Source organism: Vitis riparia, chromosome 17 (genome assembly GCF_004353265.1).
Source record: "Vitis riparia cultivar Riparia Gloire de Montpellier isolate 1030 chromosome 17, EGFV_Vit.rip_1.0, whole genome shotgun sequence".
Lineage (NCBI taxonomy): Eukaryota > Viridiplantae > Streptophyta > Magnoliopsida > Vitales > Vitaceae > Vitis > Vitis riparia.
The window spans coordinates 11,333,468-11,359,166 of NC_048447.1; the positions used below are offsets into that span (position 1 = coordinate 11,333,468).

Genomic DNA, 25,699 nt, shown 5'->3' on the forward strand with positions numbered 1-25,699 from the left:
AACGGTGCCCTTGCTTAAGTCAACCACCAGTCATCCCACAACTTTCGTGGAGCCAATCATCATCAGCCACGTCCCCATTATCAAGGGACCTTGCGCCACTGTCATTCCTTCTCATGAAAGAGAGTAAAAGCGAATCTACAAGGGGATATTCTTGGATCAGAGATAGATCCAAGGCTACGAACTCGGCGGACCACAGCTTTGAATAGTTCCGCGCAGCATACTGCAATGACAACCCATTCGTATATATACCGAGTTCAGCCACAGCCAGGAGGAATAAACTTTAGTCAAGAGGAGACCTGTCCAGAGAGACAGAGGGGGAGACAGAGGGGGCAACGATCATGGGTTCTTTCTGTAAGCATCAAAACGCTAACCCTGATTAATGATTTCTCTCTTCTTTTCTATATCTATGTGTGTGTTTGATGATTGGGTTGGTTGATTTTTTCTTGTATTTGCATCAATTGGGCCTGTAGTTCTTTGTGTTTGGGTTTTGTTATTGAAGTTGATTTGCTTCTGATACTGGTGTTTCCCTTCTGGGTTTTGTTTGGTTTCCTCTTTTGGTTGTGGTCTTATACTGGATTGTTGGGTTTTTCTGGTTTTGTGCAAATTAATAGCCAATGCCAATGTACAGTATCAGGGAATGAGTTACATCTATGGAAATCCATTTTTAGTTGGAAAATTCCTTGGTCAAAAATGGTGATATTGGTATGTGTGTTTTGTAGTGTGTCTACCAATGCATTTATAGGCAAGTAATTGATTGACTGACCAACTGGGTTTTGTTGGATCACTTGATTCTATGTGCATTGATTTTTAATTTGTATATACAGATATATGCACAGGTAGCATTAATATTGGATACCAGTCAATACTTTGGAAAAATAATATATTTGTTAATGAGGGTTGACTTAGGTTTCCCAGTCCAGAATCTTACCTAGATCCAGCCTGTTTATGTAGTTTTTGGACCAACCTGAGACTAACTCCAGCCTCAAGGAGTTGCCAGCTCTAGCAAGGCCTGTCATTGGGAGATCATGTTTATACTTCGATGAAGATTGACTTATGTGTGACTAGAGATGGCCCTTAATACAGTGGATAATGCAAAAGGAGATCATAAAAGCAATTGCTAGTTGATGGAAGACCTCTTTCTTTAAGCAAGTTGTTTTTATTATTTCCTAATTTTTGTTCAAAATGCTCATTAATGTTGGAAAGAGAGTTGTTAAGTCAATTACTTGAGAAGCCTCATCCAGCTGCATTTAGTTTTGAATTTCTCCGTGATCACGCAGAAGCTAGACATTTTGATGGTTTATGCATCAGTTCGGTTCAAAACATTAACTTGTATTGTGGAGTAAAGCTGATGTTGTAGGTTCAGTTCTTCCTGTTGTCCAAAAAAAAAAGGAACAAAAAAAAAAATTAAGAAAATAAGACTTTGTCATACCTATATACAGATCCTTCCTGGATCAAAAGTTACAGGATATATTTGCCTTGCATATGCTGATGCTACTTGGATTATTTTCCAATTTTTGTTTTAATTCCTATCAAATAATTTTGTGCTATCTGATGGTTTCTATAATGGCATCAAGTTGTTTGCTTATAAATACGCATAATCTTAGTGAACTGGTTAAATCGGGACAGGGACTTCAGATTTCCATTTATGCCTATGCTTATGTATTTTCATAATTAGCATTGATATTTCATTCCCATGCAAGGATAATTGATCGATTCATTTGAAATTTACACCTGGCAGGGTTTGGCCCTTCTGTATTCCTGTTACTCATTGTTGGATGTGCTGCAAGGCCTTTCTATCCACTCCCCAGCAAGGTGGATGCTAGAGATAGATTGCCTCTTCAGACTTCTCGACCATATAATGTTGCACATCGAGGTTCAAATGGAGAGCTTCCTGAGGAAACTGCAGCTGCATACATGGTATGTGCACAATGTGGGGTGTGGGAATTTGGCAAATTGATACGTTCATATGCTTGATTTGCAAAGTGATTCATTGATGATGAGGACTAGGAAGTGCCTATAAAAAATAGACAAAAAAGAAAAATTGGTGAGGGACAGAAAGCAATTACTCTCTTTAAATTATTAAAACAAAAGGTCCATGAATCAGCTCAGCTCAGAGATACCAGAAAGACAAAATACACAAAAAAAAAAAAAAAAAAAAAAAAAAATTCTTGTTTTACCATATTGCTTTTGTCAGGTTCACATAGAAAAAGATCAACTTTCATTCACCTTATCTTTAGCTATCTTTACCTGTGTCGATTTTTTTATTTGTTGCTATAATTGGATGGGAAGTTATAGGCTATATATTATGTGGACTCTTCAAAATATATCAACTGTGAAGTATCTGTAGAAAAACGATGGACACTGGCTAGTTGCTGGCTATAGTTTGGACAGCAAGTTACAACTGATGATTTTAGCTTTGTATGAAGAACAATTCATCATTTTTTGCACTCATTCTGTAGCTCCATCACCTATAGGGCCATTTGGCTAAGCCCTCCTTTTCCTCCCAGCATGCTAAGCTGTTGATGTGTTCTTTTGCATCAATGTTGCAGCTGTGGCCCATTTTGTTCTTTGACATGTCTTGGTCAGATGCTATAGCTTTAATAATAATAAAGAAAAAAAAAACACAGGACTTTGTGAACACAAGATTACATAATTGTGGGTGTGGGATGTGCATTCATTCTTAATCCTTACCTCCATTAAATGGAATTTTCACAATGAATAGAATACCTATTATAGGAAGCTATGTTGCACAAAGACTCATTGTACTCTATGATAAAGATAAAAGAAAAATTGGAAATTTGATTCCTTCTTGCTCAGCCTCTTATTTTCCAACAGTACAAATGTCTCTGAAAATGATGATTTCTTGCAGAGAGCTATCGAAGAGGGTGCAGACTTCATAGAAACTGATATCCTAGCCTCTAAGGATGGTGCTCTTATATGCTTCCATGATGTTACCCTTGATGATACCACTGATATTGCAAAACACAAGGAGTTTGCAGATCGCAGAACAACCTATGAAGTTCAAGGGTCCAACATCACTGGCTGGTTCTCTGGTTTGGAACTAGCCTCTCTTAAATTCCTCAATCTATGCCTGGGATATAGTGAATCTATTTTCTGTTTTACAGGATGATCAGATTTTTCTGTTCGTCTATTTTATTGCATAAGCATTCAGTTCCTTGAAACTTGTCTGCCTTTGTGTGTGTGTGTGAACTAGTAGTATTGTCATATTTCTATAATCAGGCACTATGAGTTCCTGCAAAGATTTGATTGATTGAGTTGGGAAATTACTTCAATTATATGCAGTTGATTTTACACTTGAAGAACTCAAGACATTGCGGGTGAAGCAGAGGTACAAGTTTCGTGATCAACAATACAATGGTTAGTTTTTTGAAACAAAACGATTCAAGTTCAAATTTGCTCTGTTTCTACAGAGATAAATCCAAGTCTATTAGATTGTAATTCATTTGTCACTGTCAAGCAATGCTGGATGTGTACATGTGTTAAGTGTCACAGTCAATCTATGACTGATTGTGTTTGGAATCCATAGCCATTAATAGCAAATGTCAAAGTAGTTTATCAATTCCTCTTTGTGGTGTATTATGCAGGAAAGTTCACTATCATTACTTTTGAAGAGTTCATTTCAATTGCACTGGATGCACCCAGAGTTGTTGGAATATATCCAGAGATTAAAAATCCAGTATTTATCAACCAGCGTGTAAGTAATTCCCCCTGTAAGCTGCTGGAGATAATGGTTGCAGAGAGGGGTTAAAACATGATTAGCTTCTAAACAGAGTGATTTTTTTTTCTTGAGTGAACAGAGACTTCATTTTTCTTGTACTTATCATATAGGTTATGTATCAGAAACTACACCAGAGGATTCCCATGGTATAACCAACCAATTTGAGGTTGTGGCATTTTTTTCACTCTCATTTATGAAAGAACTTTTGCCCGTGATTCAAATATAGAATAAATAACAGTAACTCCTGGGATGCTGAAATTGTTCTCTGACTTTCACAATCAATTGACAACTCTAATGTGGGAGGAGAGTGATATTGTCAGATACCTTAAAATGATTTGTTCTTCTTTAGAAGCTGCTGCTGCTAATACTTTCAATTCCTTTACATTCCCTGATGCTTTAAGCTGCACTCGCTTTCAACAGGTGAAATGGCCAGATGGTAAGAGATTTGAGGACCATTTTGTAGCAACACTTAAGAAGTATGGATACAAAGGTTCATATATGTCAGAAGATTGGCTGAAACAACCAGTATTTATCCAGTCCTTTGCTCCAACATCACTTATTTACATATCGAACCAGACGAACTTGCCTAAAATCTTCTTGATTGATGATGTCACTGTACCGACTCAGGACACCAATCAGGTTTCTCCTTTTTCTGTAGCCTTTTAAGGAGAATAGATTTGCCTTGAAACATAAGTAGAAAAAAATATTTCTGATAACTTCCTGCAACTACCATATTTCATATGCTAAAATTCTTTTCATCAGACCATCTTAATGGTAATGGATTTGCCATATGAAATTGCCGTTTTGAACTTTTGCTTTGTGCATATAATTCCAACTTCATCGTAAAATTTTTAGTTGTTTGTTTCCAAGGGACTAAAATGATGGTCAATAATGTGCAGTCATATTGGGAAATCACTTCAGACGGTTACTTTAGCTTCATTAAGCAGTATGTGGTGGGGATTGGACCTTGGAAGGATACAGTAGTTCCAGTGGTAGATAATTATTTGCAAACACCTACTGATCTTGTTGCCAAAGCACATGCCCACGACTTACAGGTTTGTATCTTCTCTGTGTAAAGCTTATTTGTGGGATGTTATCAATAAGAGATTTCTGTTTTCTTGTGTGCTTTTCTGTAATTATTTTCTTAAGAAATTTGAAGATCTAGATATGTTTACTCTAGAAGAATTCTAGGATTTGATTTGTCCTGATCATGATCATGTGCAAATTTTGGTTTACTGATTTTAGTTTTCTTTCAAAATTTTCTTGTTAGGAAATCTCAAATCTCTCTTTTTCATGTGCAAGTATTTCATAAGCATTCAGCAAAAGTCATCAGAAACCCAAATTGTGAATTGTGATGGCAGGTACACCCATACACTTATCGGAATGAGAACCAGTTCTTACACTTCAACTTCCATCAAGACCCATATGCAGAATATGATTACTGGATAAACAAGATTGGAGTTGATGGACTCTTCACAGATTTCACTGGCAGCCTCCATAACTTTCAGGAATGGACCTCTCCTCTCTCTCAAGATGATGGTGATGATGATGGCAATGCTGCTAAATTGTTGCATAAGATTGCAACATTAGTCTCTCCCTACAGGAAGGGATGATTGTGTAAAATGCAACTTCTCAAGACTGTAGCTTAGGGTAGAAATCTCTCCAATAAAATTATAGATTTCACACATTCTGCCTAGCTAGCTGTATGTTGGTCGCTACCCAAGTACTCAAAACTATCCAATCTGATCAAGTGAAGCTTGTTCTTTTAAACTAAGTTTCCGGTCTTCATTAGAAGCTTGATCTTCTTTGATGCAGCTCATTTTCTAACATTGCTTTTTGCAGTATAGCAAAATACAAAGATATTGATAAGGATTGCATTTCTTTGTTTCCATAAATCTTCCATTTCTTGGGAAATTATAACTCTATTTAGTAATTATTTTCAAAAATAATTTTAAAAACCAAACACTAATGCTTTATAGAATTGAAAACCTAATTTTAAATTTATTTTTAATCTTTTTGAATATATTTTAAAAACAATTTTTATATCAAATATTTTATTTTTTTATCATTCTACATACTTACATAATTTTAAAACAACCATAAAAAACAATTAAAAAATATTTTCTAAAAAACACTGTTTTTTTTTATTTTTAAGAATAAAAAACAAAAGCAAATTTTTGATTGTCAAATGTTTTTTTTTTTGTTCTAAAAAATAAAAAATATTCTTAAAAGCATTTGCCAAACAAACCCTATATGACTTTTGGAAGTGTTCTCCCATCTCAAATGAAGAAGAATTTCTTGACCATGAACTGAACTCTACTTTTGATCACCACAACTGGGAAGCTGCCCTAAACCTTTTCTCAATCATAATTTTAATAAACTGCAGAACTACAAACCATTGTGGAGATAGCCATTAAACATGAAGAACTCAATCCCATATCAAATTGAAGCATTAAGGTGCAGGACTGCAAATAGAGGTAAATAACCGTTAGTGATTAACCCGATAGCCCAAAAGTCGATCACATGGAAACCCAAGTCGTAAAACTGCTTTTTAAGTGATTTTTCTGCAATGCAACAAAACCACATGTATGTCTGCAAAACATATATTACAAAAATGGTATGTGCATTCCAAATCCTAACTACCGTTATCCAAAGAACAAAATAAACCAAGGAGCCTATTGTGAAGTCTTCATCTTTGATATCTCCTCCAACAATAATCTGGATTCAGCTGCAAAATCAACTGGAACAACAGCCCTGGCTGTTATCCTCTGCCTTTTCTCATTCATGTACTCATGCTGTGCAACACTAATCCGGAAAAGATGAGGGACCCAAATAGCTTCCTTCAATTTCTGTTGGAATAGGTTTTCTTCTCCCTCCTGCAGAGAAAATTGGGTTTTTAAAACATCAGATTTTGAATGCCAGAAGTTCATCCTTTTTTTTTCCATGGAACCCAACTAGGCTACCAAATAAGCAACCAATTACATATGAATTAATGCATCAATGAGCAACTCTTTCAAGTTAACTAAGATTTGGACAAACTCATAGATATTTCAATATTGCCAAGAGTTTACCTGTGATTTCAGCTTATCAAGCTCATCAGCAGAGCACCCAAACATTCTCTCTGCTTGTTCATTGAACAGAGAAAGCCAAGCTTCACCACTAGCATCTGAAACTTTCACTACCATTATGTACCTGGAAAACAAAACAGAATGGAATAAAGAAACATCATTCATAGGACAGCTTTCATGAACTTCAACTACTATCGCTGGATTCTTATTGATTCAAATTCCATGAATCCCTCACCTTAAACTGCACTCATCATCATTCTTTTGGCATCCTTCACACCAATACCCAGATCCAATAGCATCTGTGACTTTCTTGTTGCATGTCTTACAAGCCCGGTACCACATTGTTTGATCAGGCTTGATGAAGCTTACATATGCTCTGATGCTAAAAAAGGAAGGCTGTACAGAGACAAGCCCATATTATCAAAACTGAATATGGTTTTAACTCAAAACTTTGGCTAAGACAAGTTTGATCATGTTAAGTTATTTTAATGACAGTAATTATTACCTTGTCTTCACCCAAAGATGGGTTGCCGGTTACATGAGAAAGGGAAACCCTGTCATAGTACATGGACTTGACTCCACCCTTAGATGAAGGACTGATATCAGACCCAATAGAAGCCATTGAAGCTCCTTTACCTTCAGAATCATACCTGTGCACAAGAACATGTGGTCAGAAACACTAACTACAAGAACTAACAAGGTAATAGGTCACTGGATGATTCCTTACCAGGATCTCAACTTTTTTGATTCAGGTGTATCTGGATTTACCAGTACAATACTCTTACTCAATGTTGACAGTGATACACCTGAAACAAGATATGAAGAGAACATTACAAACAGGACTTCTTATCATTCTCAAGTTTTTGAGAATGTGCTTAATTGCCATAATAATACCAAACTTCAAGAAAACAAGGAGAATTACCTTGAAAGTCTCCAACTTTAAGAGATTTAATTGCAACAATTGGAAACTTATCAGCATTATCCAACAATTCCTGCCCTACATTAGTAGCATGATCATTCCACAAAGAGACCACAACAGTCTTCTTCCTACAATTCAAACGTCCATAAGTTCAATATGAAGCAACATTAGACCAAAGTTACCAGTGCAAAAAATAAAATATACACTCACGTCTTGTCCGCAATAGTTATATCACGCTTAGGAACAATGTCATTGTTACTCTTCCTTCGTATGCTCATTGTAGGAGAGACACTTTGAACAACTCCAATAACATCTGGAATTAATAATGATGTCAAGGGTCTTATTACACAAAAGAATGAGCAAACAGGAAAATAATCCTTTGTTGATTCTAAGACTGGTTCTTACCTACAAGCTCCTTCCCATTGACATAAGGACCCAACTCTTCAATCTCAACAAATTTGAATTTTGCTTCAGGGATAAAAGTTTCTTCATTACTGGCCTCCTCAACCTCTGAATTTTCATTCAGGGTCATTTCATAATCATTTTGTACAGTTTTAAACTGCTTGTTGGCTACTTTTAGAGCTCCTTTTGATATGTAATAGACCTTCCCCAGTTGGAACTTTTCATAGAACTTCCTTGCAGCTTCGTTAAACATTGTTGCTTGGATTTGTGTACCCTGCACCAAGAGAAACCAATTTGCTGAAACAATTATGATGTTAATTGTAGAGATATGACCCAAACACACAAAATATTGCAAATTTAGTCAGCACAAAGTATCTAGCATTCTCAGAAAATGGATTCTTTTTCTGCTTACATCCTCATCTGTTAACTCTACATTGAAGACACAACCTTCTCCTCTAGCATTCTTATAAGTACGCATGGTTCCTTTGTTTGTAAGCCGGACTTTTATCGTCCAGTTGCCTTGGTATGGATTCAAGGAAACAAGAGGATGAACCCTTCTTGTCATGGCCATTCGTGCAGCAGGAGCCATACTGAAAGTAAGAGAAAGATAGAACTTCATTGGTCAAGTCTCACAAGCGGAAAAATTAATAAATATATAACAGTGTAATGTAATAATAGCATAATTCAATTTTTAGTGTTGATCTGTAAAACATGGCTAAAAGAACTTTCCACAAGAGAATTTTGATTTTTAAAATGCTTATCTTGAAGTAAGAAGAAACCAAATTTTGAATATTTAATTTTTCCTGGCTAAGAAAACAAGAAACTCCTCTCAAGTAAACCCAATACACATATTCAACTCGATTGAGTGTATCACTTTCAAGAAACCAAAAACAGAGAATCTCTTTTTCAACAAGCTTCTGTTTAAATCAAACAGAAGAAATAATTGAAACATATAAAGTTCCAAGATCTGAATGGAACATCTTCAGCCTATCACTTAAGTGAAACTGAATACAGACAAGAATACTCACTTTCCATGCTGTTCATTTACTATCTGAGCAGCTGATTTAGCAACTATTTCTTGCTTTGGCTTCAAAAATATGCCAGTTCCTTCCGTTTTCACCTCACTCTGAATCTCAGCTACTTGTTTCGGCCTTAACAGGATTCCAGTTTCTTCACTTTTCACCTCAGTCTTGAATTCCACTTCAAGTGCAGGAGAGACAGCCTCACATTTTGTCACAATCAAATATCTAAGACAGAACATCCAAATTAAATTAATAATAATCCCAAAAACCCACCAATAAAAAGTAAAATTGTTAACAAGCATGTTAGTAGTATTTCTTACTTCTCTTGCTTGCTCGGAATGTCATTGAGGGTGTAATCAATAACTTGAATGAGACCAAGGTTTTGAATATTTCCAGAGTTTATCTCAGATGAAAAACTGGATGGAAACATTGCTTTGAGCTTCATCTTTCCATCATTTGCTGTAAATCTGCAAGCAGATAAGCCAATATATGAATTCATCATAACCAAAGAGCAAAAGGAGCAATTCTGAGTCACCAACAAGAGCATTTATAGAACTCATGCAAAAAAACAACAAAAAATAAGGTTGTGTTTGATAGCTTAGAATTTGGATATTGGAACTGGAAATTGACACCCCAATCCCAATTCTAATTCCAATGTTGGGTTGATTTGTGCACCATGGATTTTGAATCAGACTGAAGTCCTTTAGACCCAAACCCGCAAACAAAGAATGATTTTGAAATCAATTGCCTGCAGTAAAAGGCAGCATAATTTTTAAACAAAAAGAGTTGATGAAATCCAAGTTTTGCATCAACAGCAAGAGCATTTACAAACCCATAATAATAGCCCATTTGAAACCAACAAATCTTTCAGAGTAAATGAAAATCCAAGTTTCAAGTTTACTCGCCTTTTCCTGCCGTTCATCACAAACCAAATGGAGCATAAATGAGGCATGTTTAAACCCCAAAAATTATTCCATTTAAAGATCATACAGTCCGAGGGGAAAAAAATAACACAAATGGGGGCTATGTACGCGGAGGATATTGATATATCAGAAATAAGAACATGACATCCGATCAAATTGGTCTAATGAAACCTAGATCTGGGAGTACCCAAACAATGAATTTGTTCCATCACCGATCCCAATTACAATAAAATACAGAAATCTGTTTAGTAATTGAAATTATGATGAAAAGTAAAAGGAATCATCGCACTGTTCAGAGACCAGCCTCTCAGCGTGTATCCAACTTTTAAGATCAAACAAAAATACATGGGTTCTGTTTGGCTTCTGAGAAATCCGAACCAAAAAAAAAAAATTAAGAACGTGGAATAATAAAGTCATTTGAGCCGACAATCATAAATGGGTTTCCTTCCAAATCACATATTTCTCTTTTCCCTCGTGCTTTCAGCAGCCAAACAGGGTAATCAGAAAACACAACCACATAACAATGAAATTAAAATGAATTCAAAAAATGGGTTACAAGAAAAACTAACAAACAAAACCAAGAAATGACTGATCTCGTGAAATATACCCATAACATCATTAAATCATCGAAATTTGAGTATAAAAAAATAAATAAAATGAAACCCTATACTAAGAGAGAAGAATCTCACTTATATCTGTTTCCGATTGGCGTGAGATCTATGACTTGAACGATGATTTCTGGGAGTTCTGAGGAGGAATCCGGAGATGGGTTTGAGAGAATAGTGGAAATGCCATCTGGGGTAATGGATTTCGCCATTGTTTTTTTCTCTAAAAATTCTGTGGAACACACTCTCTCTCTCTCTAAAAACTCGCTCTGGAGTACTCTCTGTTTCTCTCTGAAACGCTCTGAGAATCGCTTTCTCTGTCTAGACGCTCTTCTCACTGAGATTTGTAGGAGAAACAAGGGAGCGGTTTTTGGCGCGCATAAATTCTAAATTTCTTTCCCGCGAAGTTTCACAATTGGGGCATTTGAAAACCTGTACTTTCGCGGTATTTTTTTTTTATTTTGTAATTTCGAAGGTTTGACTTGTTTAACCGGTTTCCTGTTGGCGCCAGTGACAGTATTCATTTTTAATTTATTACCTAATTTACCCTTTCACCGTTTCTAGGTTTAATGAATAAAAATTAAGTAGTTCAAGGTTAAAATTAGGGTTACAATTTGGACATATTGATGACTAACCTAAATCCAATCCAAATTAATAAACAATCAATATAAGTCTAACTCAACCCGAACTTTAACTCGAGGTACTCAACCCAACTTTATTTTTCTAAACTCAAGTTGCATTCGGGTTATTTAAGTTAGACTTAAGTTAATTGGGTTGATCCGGGGTTACATTCAAGTTAATGGGATCGAGTTCAGGTTGATTGGATTGTATAATTCAAAATTAATTGATAATATTTATATATATATATATATATATATATATATATATATTATTTATATGAAAATTTAAATAGTAAATAAAACAAAATTTGATACCAACAAAAAAATAAATATAAAGTTACATATTTAAAAAATTGATATAATATAATTTGAAATTTAAAAAAAAAATGAATATTATTATATATGACATTATTTATTATAAAAACATTAAATCAAGTTCAAGTTGAACTTAGATTGCCCAAACTTTGATCTAAACTCAACCCAAATTGAGTTCCAATTAAAAAAACTCAACTCCAATTCAACTCAAATATCGAAAATAATTGTCTAATCATACCCAAACCTAAAATTGGGTTTAGGTTAGGTTGGGACTACCCACCTAACATGCACTCCTAGTTAAAACCAAATAAAAAATATCAATAAATCCAAAATAAAATAATTGTGTTTTTCAAATGGTTAAAATATTGAGGTTTATTTTATCAGTATAGTATAAATAGGGGATTGAATAGTAAATCATTTTGTTGACTTAATATGATTTTGTTAATTAATTTAAATTATTAAACGTATTTTATGGATCAAAACACTCAAATTTTCATGCCTCTCCCTTGTAACTATTATTTTTTTTTTTAATCATTTTTCTCTCATCAATCTATTAATTAAATATTAATGATCATAAATATGAAATTTTTTATATTTTTCAAATACATTTAATTTGGTTTACTAAAGAAATTTAATACAAGAACAAATTAGACGATAAATTTGAAGTAACTAATCCAAATGCCAGTAGAAAATGATCTAAAAATCAAACCGTTCAAGCTCCATGAACTATATCAAATCTAATGACTCGATTATTCTCACTTTTAGAACACGGCTATATAACTAAGAGAAACCAACTAAATATGCAACCTCGAGCACAAAAACTTCTTCATTGAAAAATCACAATCAACCTTTATACAAATATGATGTCCTTGTCATATACATAGATATTGTTTATTTTAGGCCTAATAAATCCTTTAGATTTTGCAATGCTTGCATATAGCTGAGAGAAGGTCACTAAACCAAACACCCATATTTGTAGGTACTCAGACACAAGGGAGATGCAGCCATGTGGGGTTTACCTATATTGACCGACCCTATGTGGTATATCAGAAGCTGTACTTGGAAATCCTTGCTAGAGAAGGAACTCAACAATAACACTAAATGAGAATTTGAACATTCATGCTGATAGCTTTAAGTCACAATTGCTTAAACAAAATCCTTGTATGAATGAAAAGAATAGTCTTCCCAAAAATGGCTTCCATTGACTACTATGGCTTCTATCAGTACTAAAAACAAACCTTACCTCACAGACAATTCAAATGAGAAACTGCCTACCTTAATTTCAATACAGGGTTCAAAACTCATCACATCAAAATGATGGAACTGGAAATCTACGAGAAAAAAAAAATGATTTTGTATCCTTTTGACATAGTTGTGGCATTGAAAGCATTCAACAAGCCTGCATAAACATCCCAGCTCTTTGAAAGGGACAGAGTCTATAAAATTAGGGTCAAGATTTTGATGAACAACAGGAGAAGCAAGAAAACCAGCTAGTCTGAGCTGCTTCTGGGGTTGCTGCAGAGGTCTGTGGCTGCAACTGGCTTTGTGGTTGTTGCTGTTGCTGTTGCTGGATCTGCTCCTCAGCCACAGACACCTTCAGTGAACCACTTCTTCCTCCCTCACTTGTCAATCTGCATTTAACCAAAATGATTCAGTCATTTTGAATGGGGCTTTTTTTTTGGGTCTATGTTAATTTTTCTGTTAAAAAGCAAAGAAAATTTATAGAGAAAAGAAAAGGGTCACAAAGAAGAATGTGAAATCCTCCAAAGAAAAGGAAAAATCCAGGAAGATCAAAGTTATGTTTGGTTCTAGAGAATTTGAGGGAGAATGCAAAGGGAAAAAAAATAGAGGGGAAATGTAGAAGGCAAGAAAAAGCAAATGAAAATAAAAAAATAGATTTAAAATAAATAAATAATTTTTTTATACTATTTAAAACTCATTTTACTTATTTTTTTCTCTTTCATGTAAAGGTTAAATAATTCATAAATATATAATTTTTTAACTAATTTTAATTATATTTTATTTTGTCCATATTATTTATACCGAAATCAAACATAAAAAAATTATTTTACTTAGCATTTTTTTTTCTCAGTAATTTCCGAGAACCAAACATAACCCAAAACTCCACCATTATACACAACATCAAGCAAACAAATCAGAACAAACTCCATCTAATTCCATGCACTATTGACGAACAAATTCCCTTGTCATTTGATAAGGAGAGTGTCAAACTACCAATTTGACATAAAGACTATTAGGTAATAGTGGACCAACAATGTATATCAAGCTGATATGGACTAAAGCCCTAGCATTCCACCTCATAGGCATCCTTCTTTGGACTTGCATATGGGCCCGATAAATCAGGAAAATAAACAATATGGCAAGGTTTGAACTCATGACTCCCCAATAACTTAAGGTTTGGTACCATGTTAAGCTACCAATTAAAAGTTTAAGTTATTAGATTATGATGGGTCAATAATGCACACAGGCAAACTGGCCCCAGTCTAAGGAGATCAGACCCTAGATTGTCTTGGAAACATATTGCATCTCATTTATCATACCTTCATTGTTATTGTTGGTATTTGATAGGAAAGATTTCCATGGTTGTTGGTATATTTTTTTTCAAGTTTATTTATCATAATAGCATCATCTTTTAATCCCTGAAGCCAATGCTTTCCGTCCCTAGTATTGTTTGTACTAAAGCAAAATATCCCAAGATAAAATCCAATACTGTCTGTACTTCTATGAAGGTCAACTCAAGTCTCATGATGCTTAAAGAACCATATGGGAACTGAACAACATTATTAAAGAACCATGAAACAATCAATTCCACTTTATCCCAGCCCATATGGAGCTTTATGTTGGCACCTAATCCTAATAGTGACTGGACTATAAACAAATGTGAGCAAAGGGGCTATTTGAAAGAGAAAAGTGATTTGGTGCACATAGTAGGCTTATGCATGCATAACAACTCTGTTTCTTCTGCTATGAATGTGAATACATAAATCACAGCAGATCTAAATAAGAGGGCCAACCCCTCAATAGCCCGTTTCGCTTAATAACAGTAAAAAAACATTAAGTTATCATAGAATGGGAAAAATCACTTGAGTAAACTGAAATACACTGACACTACCAATGATAATATTTATGTAAGCAAATACGAAATTTTCAGTGAACACATGACAGATGCATTAAACCAGACACTTGGAAAAGATGAGAAGCATGCATTGGCGTATATAGAACTGTATAGGATTTAGCTGGACAATAATAAGAGGCAGGCAAACATTAAACAGAGTACTTGATAAACACAAGAATCCTGCATTGCATATAGAAAGATCACACATGCTTTAGCAGCACCAGCAGTGATAGCAGTAATACCCTGCTACTGTTAGAGCACTAGATGTTTGACCCAATGCATATACGTTGACGGCTCTCCATGTAACTATAAACACACATATCTGTTGTCATACAAAAAATGATTTTATGCTACAAGTATGAAAGCAGCACTCAGTGATACATGCTATGTGAATATATATGCAGACCCCCAAAACTTTGGTTCTGTAACTAGTCCATCTGTCATCAGGGACAAAGTGCACTATGCATCTTAAGTTACACATGCATGAACAGATTCATTATTATTCTCATTAGACAATGGTCATCTATCTCTTTCTGTTGTCTAAGTTGAGAATTTAGGGGTGATATAACTTACATTGGAAATGCAAAAGATTGAACACTGGATCGACTCTCATCTGACTGGTGAGAAAGCCTGGAATCATTAAGTGGTCCATCAGGTAAAGACAATTTTTCTTTGCTATTATCTTCTGCATTTTCCTTTAAAACCTTCTTCTTGGTTCCAGCAGCTGCTTCAGTTACACCAGAACCTTCCTCCAACTTAGCACTTTTTTCATCAACAGCTGGAATTTGGCCATTTGAGTATCTGAACGACAGACCCGTCATAGTAGGTTCTTCAGGTATTCCCAGCTCTCCAGATCTACCCAACAAGAAACTTTGGTCTCTGGTGAAACTCATATTCCCGTGAATGCTAAACAATGATTCATTGGAAGCCACACTCCATTCCATTGGAGTAGTAGATTTATTTCTAGCAAATGCAGAAGATGGAATCCTATATGAATCAGTTTGCTCCATAGTCTGGACTGGAGGAGACTGTGTTGTTGAACCATTATCCAAGCTCAATTCAGGGCTATTGCTAGAAACTGGTGGAAGTGATGTGGATCCTGACAACATATGATTAGATTGTTCCTGTCTCATATTTGAGGTGTTGGGAACATCTCTTTCATCATGTTCTGAAGCTAATCCAGTGTCCTTGTCAAGCTTATGGGTCCCTGTAATGTCTGTGGTACGGGTTTTATCTGCATCGGGTTCAGAGTGGTCTTCAGATGAGTCAGATTTTGAAGAAGATGAAGACACGAAGCTAAAATTTTTGCTTGGGCTAGAAAGATCATCTCTCTCTTTGGTGTTTGCAGGTTGTATCCTCAAATCACTAACAGTATTGTTGCCATGTTGAAATTCCATAACTGAAATGTCTGATCCAATTTAGGCTTCTGAGGTCCAATAGCATTTCATATAACAGGCATCATGCTGAAAATAAAAAGAAAACAAGCTTTCAATCCAACTGCAGTGACTGAACATCCAAAAGCTACAAATTAGTTTTACCTTTTAGTAGTCTAGGAATGGAACATAAACATGTGTAAATTTTCCAACAGCACATATCAAGAATAGAATGCAGGAAAAAAAAAGAAAGAAAGAAGAAGAAGAAGAAGCAGAAACAAGAGACACAGCTTAGCCATTTGCTCAAGGCAACATGATCCTTGATTGATATAATTACCAATTAACTAGCATTAAACCACACAACTGAAGGTTGATTATTGTGAAAGTTTGGATATATATGTACATGTAAGATGCATATATGCATAAATCAATACAAACAAATATGTACACATGTATTTATATATGTGGTCGTGTATGTATCCCTGTGTATATGCCATGTACATAAGCAAGCTTCATATTTGTAAAAATAACTCTTCTTCCTTAGTTACCAAAAAAATTAGCAGTTCCACCACAGTTTTGCAGCCTAAGTTTCTTAACCAACACCCAATTTAGAATCCAGAAAGCTATACTTTTGTAATGACTATATAACAATGTCAAATTGGATGTGATAGAGAGTCTGAGAACCATGCTTTGCAACCTATGAATCTGCTGGACCATTGTTGGATCCACTCTCAAAGTGTTGATCCAAAACTTGAAAGCAAATTCTTCAGACATCTAAGGAAGATTGGATTATCAAGTCCTGCTCACAGCAAGAAGAACAGCCCAAAATCCAAGTACATTAGGAGCCCAATAGCACCCAATTGGTTCATCCAATAGATGAACAAAGAAATGAAAAAAGATGAAAGGAAAATCAACAATGAAGAGGCCAAACTCCAAGGTTAGTACACAAAGGCAGGCAGTAAAGTTCAAGTTCTTAACATGTTTATAAGAATCTTATTTTATTTTTATACAAGACACTTATTTGATAGACTCCAGAAATGGATGGGTTGATTTCTCATCAAACATAGTGCCCTACATCCTGCCTTCAGCAATTTATGTTACTGATAGACATGGGCAAATAGCATTGGTGGCCAACAAAAGTCCTTCACATATAAAACAAATGAAGAAACAGTCACATAAAGTGAGCCATAGTCTCCACTCTTCCATCTCTTAGGGGGATTTCTACCAGTTCTCGCATAAAGGCTTCATGAGAGGACAGAGGATCAAATGCTAGGTATCTCATCAAGTGCCCAACATAGATGGTCTCTACGTGTAAACCCCTTTCTGACTGAATGGCAAGTCTCTAAACACCAATCATAACTTAATTGGCAAGTAATGAAATGAAATTTGCCCCATAATTTAAGAATGTTTTTTTCTCATTCCTACCCTGCCTATTCTTCCCTCTGCTATGCATTTTATGATCCGTTCATTAATGTCCTATATCTTTTATTCTGATTTTGTTTTTATGGCTGATGATATTGTTGAACAGGTGTTACGACTCATTCATTCTCCAATCTATTTCGATAAAACCCAAGTAAACCATCAAGGAGAATTAAGCCAAGGATCCATTAGACAGGGTATTGTAGGCTGTCTCACTATAGCTGTGATAGATGCCTCATATTCAGTTTATTATTTTTCCTCGTGGCTACCTTTTCGGCCTACCATGTCCACAGTTTCTGGGTTGAGCTCGTGCTGCCAAACTATAAGGACCAAAGAGGTTTTGGAGATGGTGGGGTTCCTTCATCTACAAGACCAACAGAGACAAATTCTAAGAAAAAGAGAACAAAAAAAAAGGAGGGGGGGTGGGGTAGAATTTTAATTTTTTTTTTGTAATCAAAGAACTTGACTCCTTTCTCTGTTCTTTGTAAGACAACTTGAACATCTTGTTACATTTTCAAAGCATCAAATGATAGTGTTTTTCAAATAATGATCAAAATATACAATCAATTAACAATAATATTGAAGGAAATGGGTTCACAACGATCGAAATTGCAGAAAATAATGAAAAGAGATGAACGGGTGGGTAAATATGATTAGAAAAACTTACATGAAACAGCAGCAAATGGGGTTTGAGTTGAAAGAAGAGACTGTTGACCCGGCCACAAACCTCCCCGAAATCAGCAGTCCCCTCCTTTGCATTTGGAGAAGGAAAGCACGAAAGAAAGAAAGGGAGAAATGACAAGAAAACTGATCAATCAATGAAACAGAAGGGGAGAAGAGAGAGAGAGAGAATGGGTGGATGATGAGAAAAGTGAGGAATGTGTGAAAGGGAGGCTTTTTAACGGAAGCTCTCCGCGGCTCTCTCTCTCCCTCTCTCAGACTAACCAACTCTGACTCACACTCGCGCCATCACCAACCAACTCCTCTCTTCTCACCTCCCCAAAACGACGTCGTTCCGAGTTTGCCATTTTTATGACCTCCCAAAATTTATGAAAAAGGAAAGATAAAATATTTAAAAAAATGAAAAAAAAAAATCAAAACATTATTATAAATTTTAATGGTAGTTTTTTATTTTTAAAAATAGAAAATTGATCGTAATTTTTACATAAAAGGTAAAAAGATCTAAACTTACCTTAAAAAGTATAATAAGTTTTAAAAGTAATTTTGAAAAAATGGGGTATTAAATTTTTTTTTACTAATTTAAATTTAAAAAATTTTAAAATTAATTCTTAAAGATGTAAGGTAAATTTATATATAAGTTAATACTATTTTTTATTTTTAAAAATATAAAACAAATCATATATCCCAACGATCACTTAAAAATTTTTTTTCTTCTCTTCATTCTCTTTTAATTTTTATGTTTATTTTATAGCATGTCAGTAGGGTTACGAGAATCCATGAGAAGTGATTGGATTGAACGTATTATATGTGACAATAGTCATTTAGCTAATAAGGCCATGAATATGGAGATTCCCCCAGATGATACTTCTTGATACTGTATCTAAGATAGTTGTTCAAATTCTTTATGATATGCAATTGAAACAAATTCTTACTAATGGTAAAAAAAAGGGACCTTGAATGTGGGGTTCTTATTTTATCAGAGGTTTGAATTAGCCCCATCTGATGGTATTTCCCCTTAAATTATGAAAAATATAAACTAAAATTTCATTTTATTTTAATTTTTAAATGTTATTTAAATTATGTTCTATCTCTTGAAGTTATAAAATAAATAAATAATTTTATAATACTTATTAGGCTATTCAGAGTACCATTTAGAGCTAGAGGTTATGAAGAAAAATAAGTAAAATTATTTGTCACGATTGGAAGCCATGTGGAATTTTGTTTTCTTTATTGTAATTTTTTCATAACTATAAGTAGAGAAAAAAAAAAGAGAGTAAAATATTGCATAGTTTTTCATGCCCAAAAACTATATAGAAAAGTTAATTTTATATTTCTCATAGTCAAAATTATGAAAATAAGAAAGCCAATGTTCTTTCTATAGAGTAAGAAATTATGCTTAAATTATTGTGAAATCAAGGTTTGTCTCGATTTTGATGATAATAAAATAAGGTTTGGAACCAATGATTATATTTCAAGTGTGATTAGGTAAGAAGATTTCCAAAGGGACAATCACAAATATAAAATTGAGCTAAAGCCAAAGAAAAATCAATAAGAAGAAGAAGACCTCAAAGAAAAGTGTTTTTCAAGACCTAAGTTTCATAAGATCTCTTTATAAGGTTGTTGGTGCCATAGGTTTTTCATGCACCATATTATTTATTTATACACCAAAATCATCCAAGATTTATTTTGTTTTAAATATTTTAAAATTGGATGGTTTTATGTTTTCAACTAAAACCTTGTGTCAAATGCTTTTCGAACTTGTTTAAAAAGTTTTAAGTTGAAAAAGTTGATTGTTGAGCGAAAAACGGCTCAACCGGTTGAATCGGATTAAAAACCGGTTGACCTGTTCAACTCAACTGGTTGAGGGTGTAAAATTTTTCTCTCTTTTCCAAAATGTTTATTCAACACCGATCAATGTTGAACCTCAACTGGTCGAGGTTAAACCTCAACCAGTCGAGGATTAGTTGAGGGGTGGTTAAGGTCCAACAGTCATTTGCTATGCATTAAATGTTAACGGTTAGTGAATCGGTCGAACCAGAGCTCGATCGAACGAACCCCTAATGGCTAGTCTGACATTTTTCCTCTATAAAAATGCTCAAATCTTCATTGTTTCAAAAGTTTAACATTTCTAAACATTTCTTTAATATATTTGAGCCTTGGGAGAGTGTTTTTTTTTAGTACAACATTATTATAAAACTTGCATATTTTTAGTGCACCATTCAATCCTAATTTTCTTGTATAATTTGAGCCTAAAGTTTTGTACTAGGATTTTGTGAGAATACTTCTTATCTTTATTTGTAAATCTTTGAAAAGAAAAGTCTAAGTATGAGGTATCACTTGAGGGGTCTATTCAAGAGTGAGATATCTTTTGAAAATTGTAAAGAGTGCTTGGAGCCTAAAGTTCAAGACTAATTGGAACCATAATCCAATTGTATTGCTTGAAGGCTTGGTTTGGAAGCCTTGAATTAATGGAACCTCAAGTTTGGGATTGAAGTTAGAGGAGATTGGACGTAGAATGGGTTACGCCGAATCACTATAAAAATCTTGTGTTTGCATACTCTTTTCCCTATTCTTTTACTTTATATGCAATTGTTTTTATATTGTTTTATTATATATTTACATATAATTGTCTATTGCATTCACATAATTTAAATTTGTAAAAAGAGGCTATCACCCTATTTACTTTCCCTGTAGGGTGATTATCTTAGGTTGAATTAGCATATTTTTCCTAACAATTATTATTATAGTAAAAAACTTTAATTATTGTTAATGAAATATTATTAAATTTTTATATAATATTTTATTCTCAATTCATTTTTGGTAGTACTAAATTTTTACATATATAATTTCACACATTCTCATAGTGTGAATATATTATTTTATGATCACTTTATTATTGCATATAATTTATGTGATTAAAACATAGTGTTTGTTTGATTCATTACATGACAATTTAAGCCTCGTTTGTTTGATAAATGATTTTCATTGTATTATTTTGTTTATATATAGAAAAGTTATAACTATTAGATAAACTTGAATTTATAACTTTTAACATTTCGGGCCAAAATTGTTTATCCCAAGCTCAAACTATTTGTTTTACACGCCAGATATCAAATTCATTTTAATGCGATAAAGCTTTGATCAATAATTAAGAAAGGAAATATGATATCCTTATAGGATAATTGAAAAACATTAATTCGTGTTCCTTCTTTATATAATAGATATATTCTAAGATATTTGTTGTAACAATTAATATGAAAGGCATTCCAAGTAATGAAAACTTCATTAAAAGTTTTAAAAGAGTTAATATTATGTGATTAGTAATATATGATTCCATGTGAAAAAACACTTATCGAGAAAAATCTAACATGACCAATTTAATTTCCCATGGCAAACAATGAGCCATCAACTCAATGCAAAGTCGCATTGATATACATTATAAAACTAATTTATTTTATTTTATTTTGTTTTACTGATCGAATCACTAGAGTATTTATAGTGTTGAAGTACAATAGACTTACTATATAAATTGTTATTTTAATGAGATAATTTTTTTGTCATTAAAGAGAGGAATTTTGATCTTAAAAAAATGAGGCGAAATTTCTTGAATTATTATTATTATTATCATTATTCAAGCAAATATGAGTTGATACTCTTAAAGGACAATTAACCAATATTACGACAAACAAATTTAAAACACACTTGAAGTATGATAAATTAATGTCCCAATAAGATAAATGAGTCTAAAATATGCTTGAAGTTTGTAAAACTTACCCTCATACATATTCCATATAAGAGGAAAGATCATATGAAAAGGCATATACATGCAAAGGTTGACACTTTGAAAGATGCTATATCTATACAAAAATAATAATGAGAATGATTTATTGTTTTAGAATGAATTAAATAAATAACTTTTGAAGAGGCATAAATTACATTTGAAAATGCACAAATTGAATAAATAGCCTCAAGGAAAAACACAATATGATAAACGATAATCTTTGAAGTGGTATAGGTATTTGAAAATAAAGAAATCTCAATTAGTTATTTACATACAAAAAAAAAAGTTATTTGATTAAAAGGGTTATTGAAAATCCAAAATTTGAAATTTAACCCTTCATCCTATTTTGAATTCATTTGTACAAAAATTTCCTCATTATTATTATTATTATTATTATTATTATTATTATTATTATATAAATAAACCTCTTTTTTAAACCCTATATGTAAATACTTGAAATGGTAAAAGGCGTTTATGTAAAACAATAGGTTTTTTTTTTGAAGTAAAAACATGGAAATGGTTAGATTCATAAATTAGATATCATTAATCCATCTCTTTTAACTAATTAATCCAAAGAAATATGAGATCAAAAGACATTTATTGTTGATAATATGTTCTCTATAAAACACAAAATAATAAAAAGTTCGTTTTTGAAAAGGTATAAGTATTTAAAAATAAAGAGATCTCAATTAGTTATTAACATATGCAAGAAAAATGGGATCGAAATACCTTTATTTTTTATGATATGTTCTCTTCCCAAGTTGCTCTTGATATTATAAGAGATAATGAATTTCTCAAATCACAAATTGTGAATGATTGCCGACTAAGACAAGCTAGACCAAAATGGAAAGATGCAATATAGATAAAGATATTATGTTAACAAGACAAGTAGCATTTAAACCTATAGTCTAAACGTTATAAGACATCAAGTCGGTCATATATAAATTGATGTTTGTAAGAAAATGTAATGAGAAAAATGAGATCATAAAACATTAAGTACAACTCGTAGCAACCTGATATATTGGCTACAAGGAAACGAATTCTCTATGATGAATGCAATTACATTTAGATATTTAATTGGTTAGATAGTTTCAGAAAGATTAAATATGAATCTCATAGAATTCAAATGCAAATAACTCAAAAGGTCATATCTTGTACTTGATTAAGTTGCAGATATCTCTATACTTATATGAATAATCCTATTTGCTCATAGGAATATACTTCAAAATTTCTTGTGACTATGCTTGATTGGCTGGATATGGTATAAGATATGATGATAATAGAAAATATAACATATATCCGGTATTTGCTTGGTAATAGGATATGATACATTATTTCATTACTTTTTATATATTATCCATTTTTATATCACTTTATTTATTTATTTTTTGCTTTTACAAACTAAATATAATCATAACATCACATATTTGATATTTTCATTGTAAATGCTATTTTAGGATATCATGTCAATTGGATTAAAAACCCGGAAATATTATGTCCTTGTGGAAATTATCTTATATCATCTGTATTTCTCATTCAATGAAATACAATATCCTAAAATATATGTATCTTATCTTCTTTGGCAGATCAAACATAATCAATACCTCATCTTGCCATGTATTCTAAGTTTTTAACACCTTCATTCTAAGCATATTGCAACAGGCTGCAGAAAGGCTCATAAAGGCTTCTTTTTGTGAGGGAACAATGGAGGTCTTAGGCTATACTTGATTAGGATAAGGCTCTGCTTTTTAATCAGATCTTGTGGTCTCCATTAGTTTTTTTCCTCAAAATAAGGTATCTCTAAGGTAACAGGTAGGGAGCATCAGAATATTATGCTTATTCTTTCTTGCACAGTATGGAAAGTTCTGACAGCTAGGAAGGAACGTAGTTGAACTGTGAATCTGTGACAGGGCCTCTGTCGTCATATGGCAAGGGCTTCTTTTTTCATTGTGGAGCTAACTAGGTCTTTGTCACAGTATTTAATTTCATATATATATATATATATATATATATAGATAGATCGATCAGCCAAGGATGCACATCAAGCGTTCATCTGTCTGTTAATTTACCAGCCCATTTTCAATCTTCTGTATTAGTATGCTCCTCTCTGCCAAATGCTATCATGGCCATTTTCTTAAGAAATATGCCTTCTCATCATCTTTATTATCAGATAGTTGTAACTTCAAATCATAAACTTCATCTGTGTTGAAGTACAGCCTACTTGAATAATCGTCTGTAGTGCTTACACGATTCTAACTTGTTTGTTTGTATGGAAAAATAATGAGCATATTACCCCTTGGTATCTAGTCATTTGCATTCTTGATTTTCACATAGTGGGACCTAAGACCCGGGATATCATAGTGATATTATCTACACGATTGAGAATGGATCGTTACATAATTAATACAGGAAACAGGATTTTGCATACACTCGGGAAGAAAACCATCTTACTAGTAAATAATGGCCTTATCAAGAACATTTCAGTTTGAAGAATTTGAAGACTAACTATGGAGGAACATAGACTCAATTCATTCTATGATACTCTTATTACAATGAAAGAAAGCATAAATAAATAGCCTACAGATATGAGACAATTCCGGACTGGTATATTATCACCGGACGGAATTTCCCTTACATGGAAAGAGAATAAACTCTTACATGGAAAGTGAATAAACTATTACATGGAAAGAGAATAAACTCTTACATGGAAAGTGAATAAACTACCTTGCTAGAATTACTCCTAAATCAATTATAATAAAAGCAGTATATTTCACTAATTTAGGGAAGTAAACAGAGGATGCTAAATATGGGGAGGAACGCACAGGATGGAAGGCGACGTGGGCTTGATTTCCAACACTCCCCCTCAAGCCGCGTTGTAGATGTTGATCATTCCAAGTTTTCCTGTCAGATCTTCGAAGTTAACTCGAGCAAGAGCTTTTGTGAGAATGTCAGCCGTTTGACAGTTTGTTGGAGTGTAGCTGACTTTGAAAACTCCTTCTTCAATCTTTTCCTTGATAAAGTGTCGATCTATCTCCACGTGTTTAGTTCGATCATGATGAACCGGATTCTTAGCGATACTGATGGCAGCTTGATTGTCGCAGTATAACATCATGGGATGCTTCAATGGAACCCGTAATTCTTCTAACAGCCTGTTCAACCAGATTCCCTCGCAGATACCTTGTGCCATAGCACGAAATTCTGCCTCAGCACTGCTACGAGCTACCACTGACTGTTTCTTGCTTCGCCATGTAACCAAGTTCCCCCAAACAAATGAACAATAGCCTGAAGTTGATCTCCGATCAGTCACTGAACCTGCCCAATCTGCATCTGAAAAAATCTCAATCTCTTTCTTTGTTGTTCTTTGAAAGAAGAGACCCTTTCCTGGTGTCATCTTGAGGTACCTCAATATTCTGATCACAGCAGTCATGTGTTTTTCGGTTGGATTATTCATGAATTGACTTACCACACTAACGGAGAAGCCGATGTCTGGCCTTGTATGAGAAAGATAGATGAGTTTCCCCACAAGACGTTGATATCTTCCTTTATCAACTGGCGTACTTCCATCACTTTCTTCCAGTTTGACAGTTGTATCCATAGGTGTTTCTGCCGGCTTGCATCCTAGCATTCCTGTTTCATTCAATAAGTCCAGAACGTATTTGCGTTGTGAGACTGCTATACCTTTCTTTGACCTAGCAA

The 25,699-nt window shown here is 33.7% G+C and overlaps 3 protein-coding genes across 5 annotated transcripts; 1 reads left to right on the top strand and 2 right to left on the bottom strand.

Annotated features, from left to right (window-relative positions):
* Positions 1 to 232: 232 nt before the first annotated feature.
* On the top strand, positions 233 to 5,530 carry LOC117934400 (glycerophosphodiester phosphodiesterase GDPD6-like). Its single transcript, XM_034856058.1, has 8 exons — positions 233 to 351; positions 1,739 to 1,917; positions 2,870 to 3,053; positions 3,304 to 3,378; positions 3,606 to 3,715; positions 4,160 to 4,378; positions 4,639 to 4,794; positions 5,101 to 5,530. Exons 1-8 carry the CDS (start codon positions 339 to 341, stop codon positions 5,350 to 5,352), a joined length of 1,188 nt encoding a protein of 395 aa, XP_034711949.1. The 5' UTR covers positions 233 to 338; the 3' UTR covers positions 5,353 to 5,530.
* Positions 5,531 to 6,183: 653 nt separating this feature from the next.
* On the bottom strand, positions 6,184 to 10,976 carry LOC117903999 (replication protein A 70 kDa DNA-binding subunit B-like). The gene is made up of 12 exons (XM_034816531.1): positions 10,763 to 10,976; positions 9,471 to 9,617; positions 9,157 to 9,375; positions 8,541 to 8,718; positions 8,132 to 8,402; positions 7,937 to 8,039; positions 7,730 to 7,854; positions 7,535 to 7,613; positions 7,313 to 7,457; positions 7,043 to 7,203; positions 6,811 to 6,931; positions 6,184 to 6,615 (listed from the first exon to the last, which is right to left on the bottom strand). The coding sequence occupies exons 1-12, from the start codon at positions 10,888 to 10,890 to the stop codon at positions 6,415 to 6,417; spliced, it is 1,878 nt and encodes a 625-aa protein (XP_034672422.1). The 5' UTR covers positions 10,891 to 10,976; the 3' UTR covers positions 6,184 to 6,414.
* A 1,731-nt stretch (positions 10,977 to 12,707) lies between these two features.
* On the bottom strand, positions 12,708 to 18,400 carry LOC117905018. 3 transcript variants are annotated; one of them, XM_034817876.1, is made up of 4 exons: positions 18,209 to 18,400; positions 17,824 to 17,905; positions 15,323 to 16,212; positions 12,708 to 13,244 (listed from the first exon to the last, which is right to left on the bottom strand). In XM_034817876.1, the coding sequence occupies exons 3-4, from the start codon at positions 16,144 to 16,146 to the stop codon at positions 13,064 to 13,066; spliced, it is 1,005 nt and encodes a 334-aa protein (XP_034673767.1). In that variant the 5' UTR covers positions 16,147 to 16,212; positions 17,824 to 17,905; positions 18,209 to 18,400; the 3' UTR covers positions 12,708 to 13,063. The 3 variants fall into 3 exon arrangements, with proteins under 3 accessions (XP_034673767.1, XP_034673766.1, XP_034673765.1); XM_034817875.1 differs by having other exon boundaries at positions 17,811 to 17,905; XM_034817874.1 differs by lacking the exon at positions 17,824 to 17,905.
* Between the last annotated feature and the right edge of the window lie 7,299 nt (positions 18,401 to 25,699).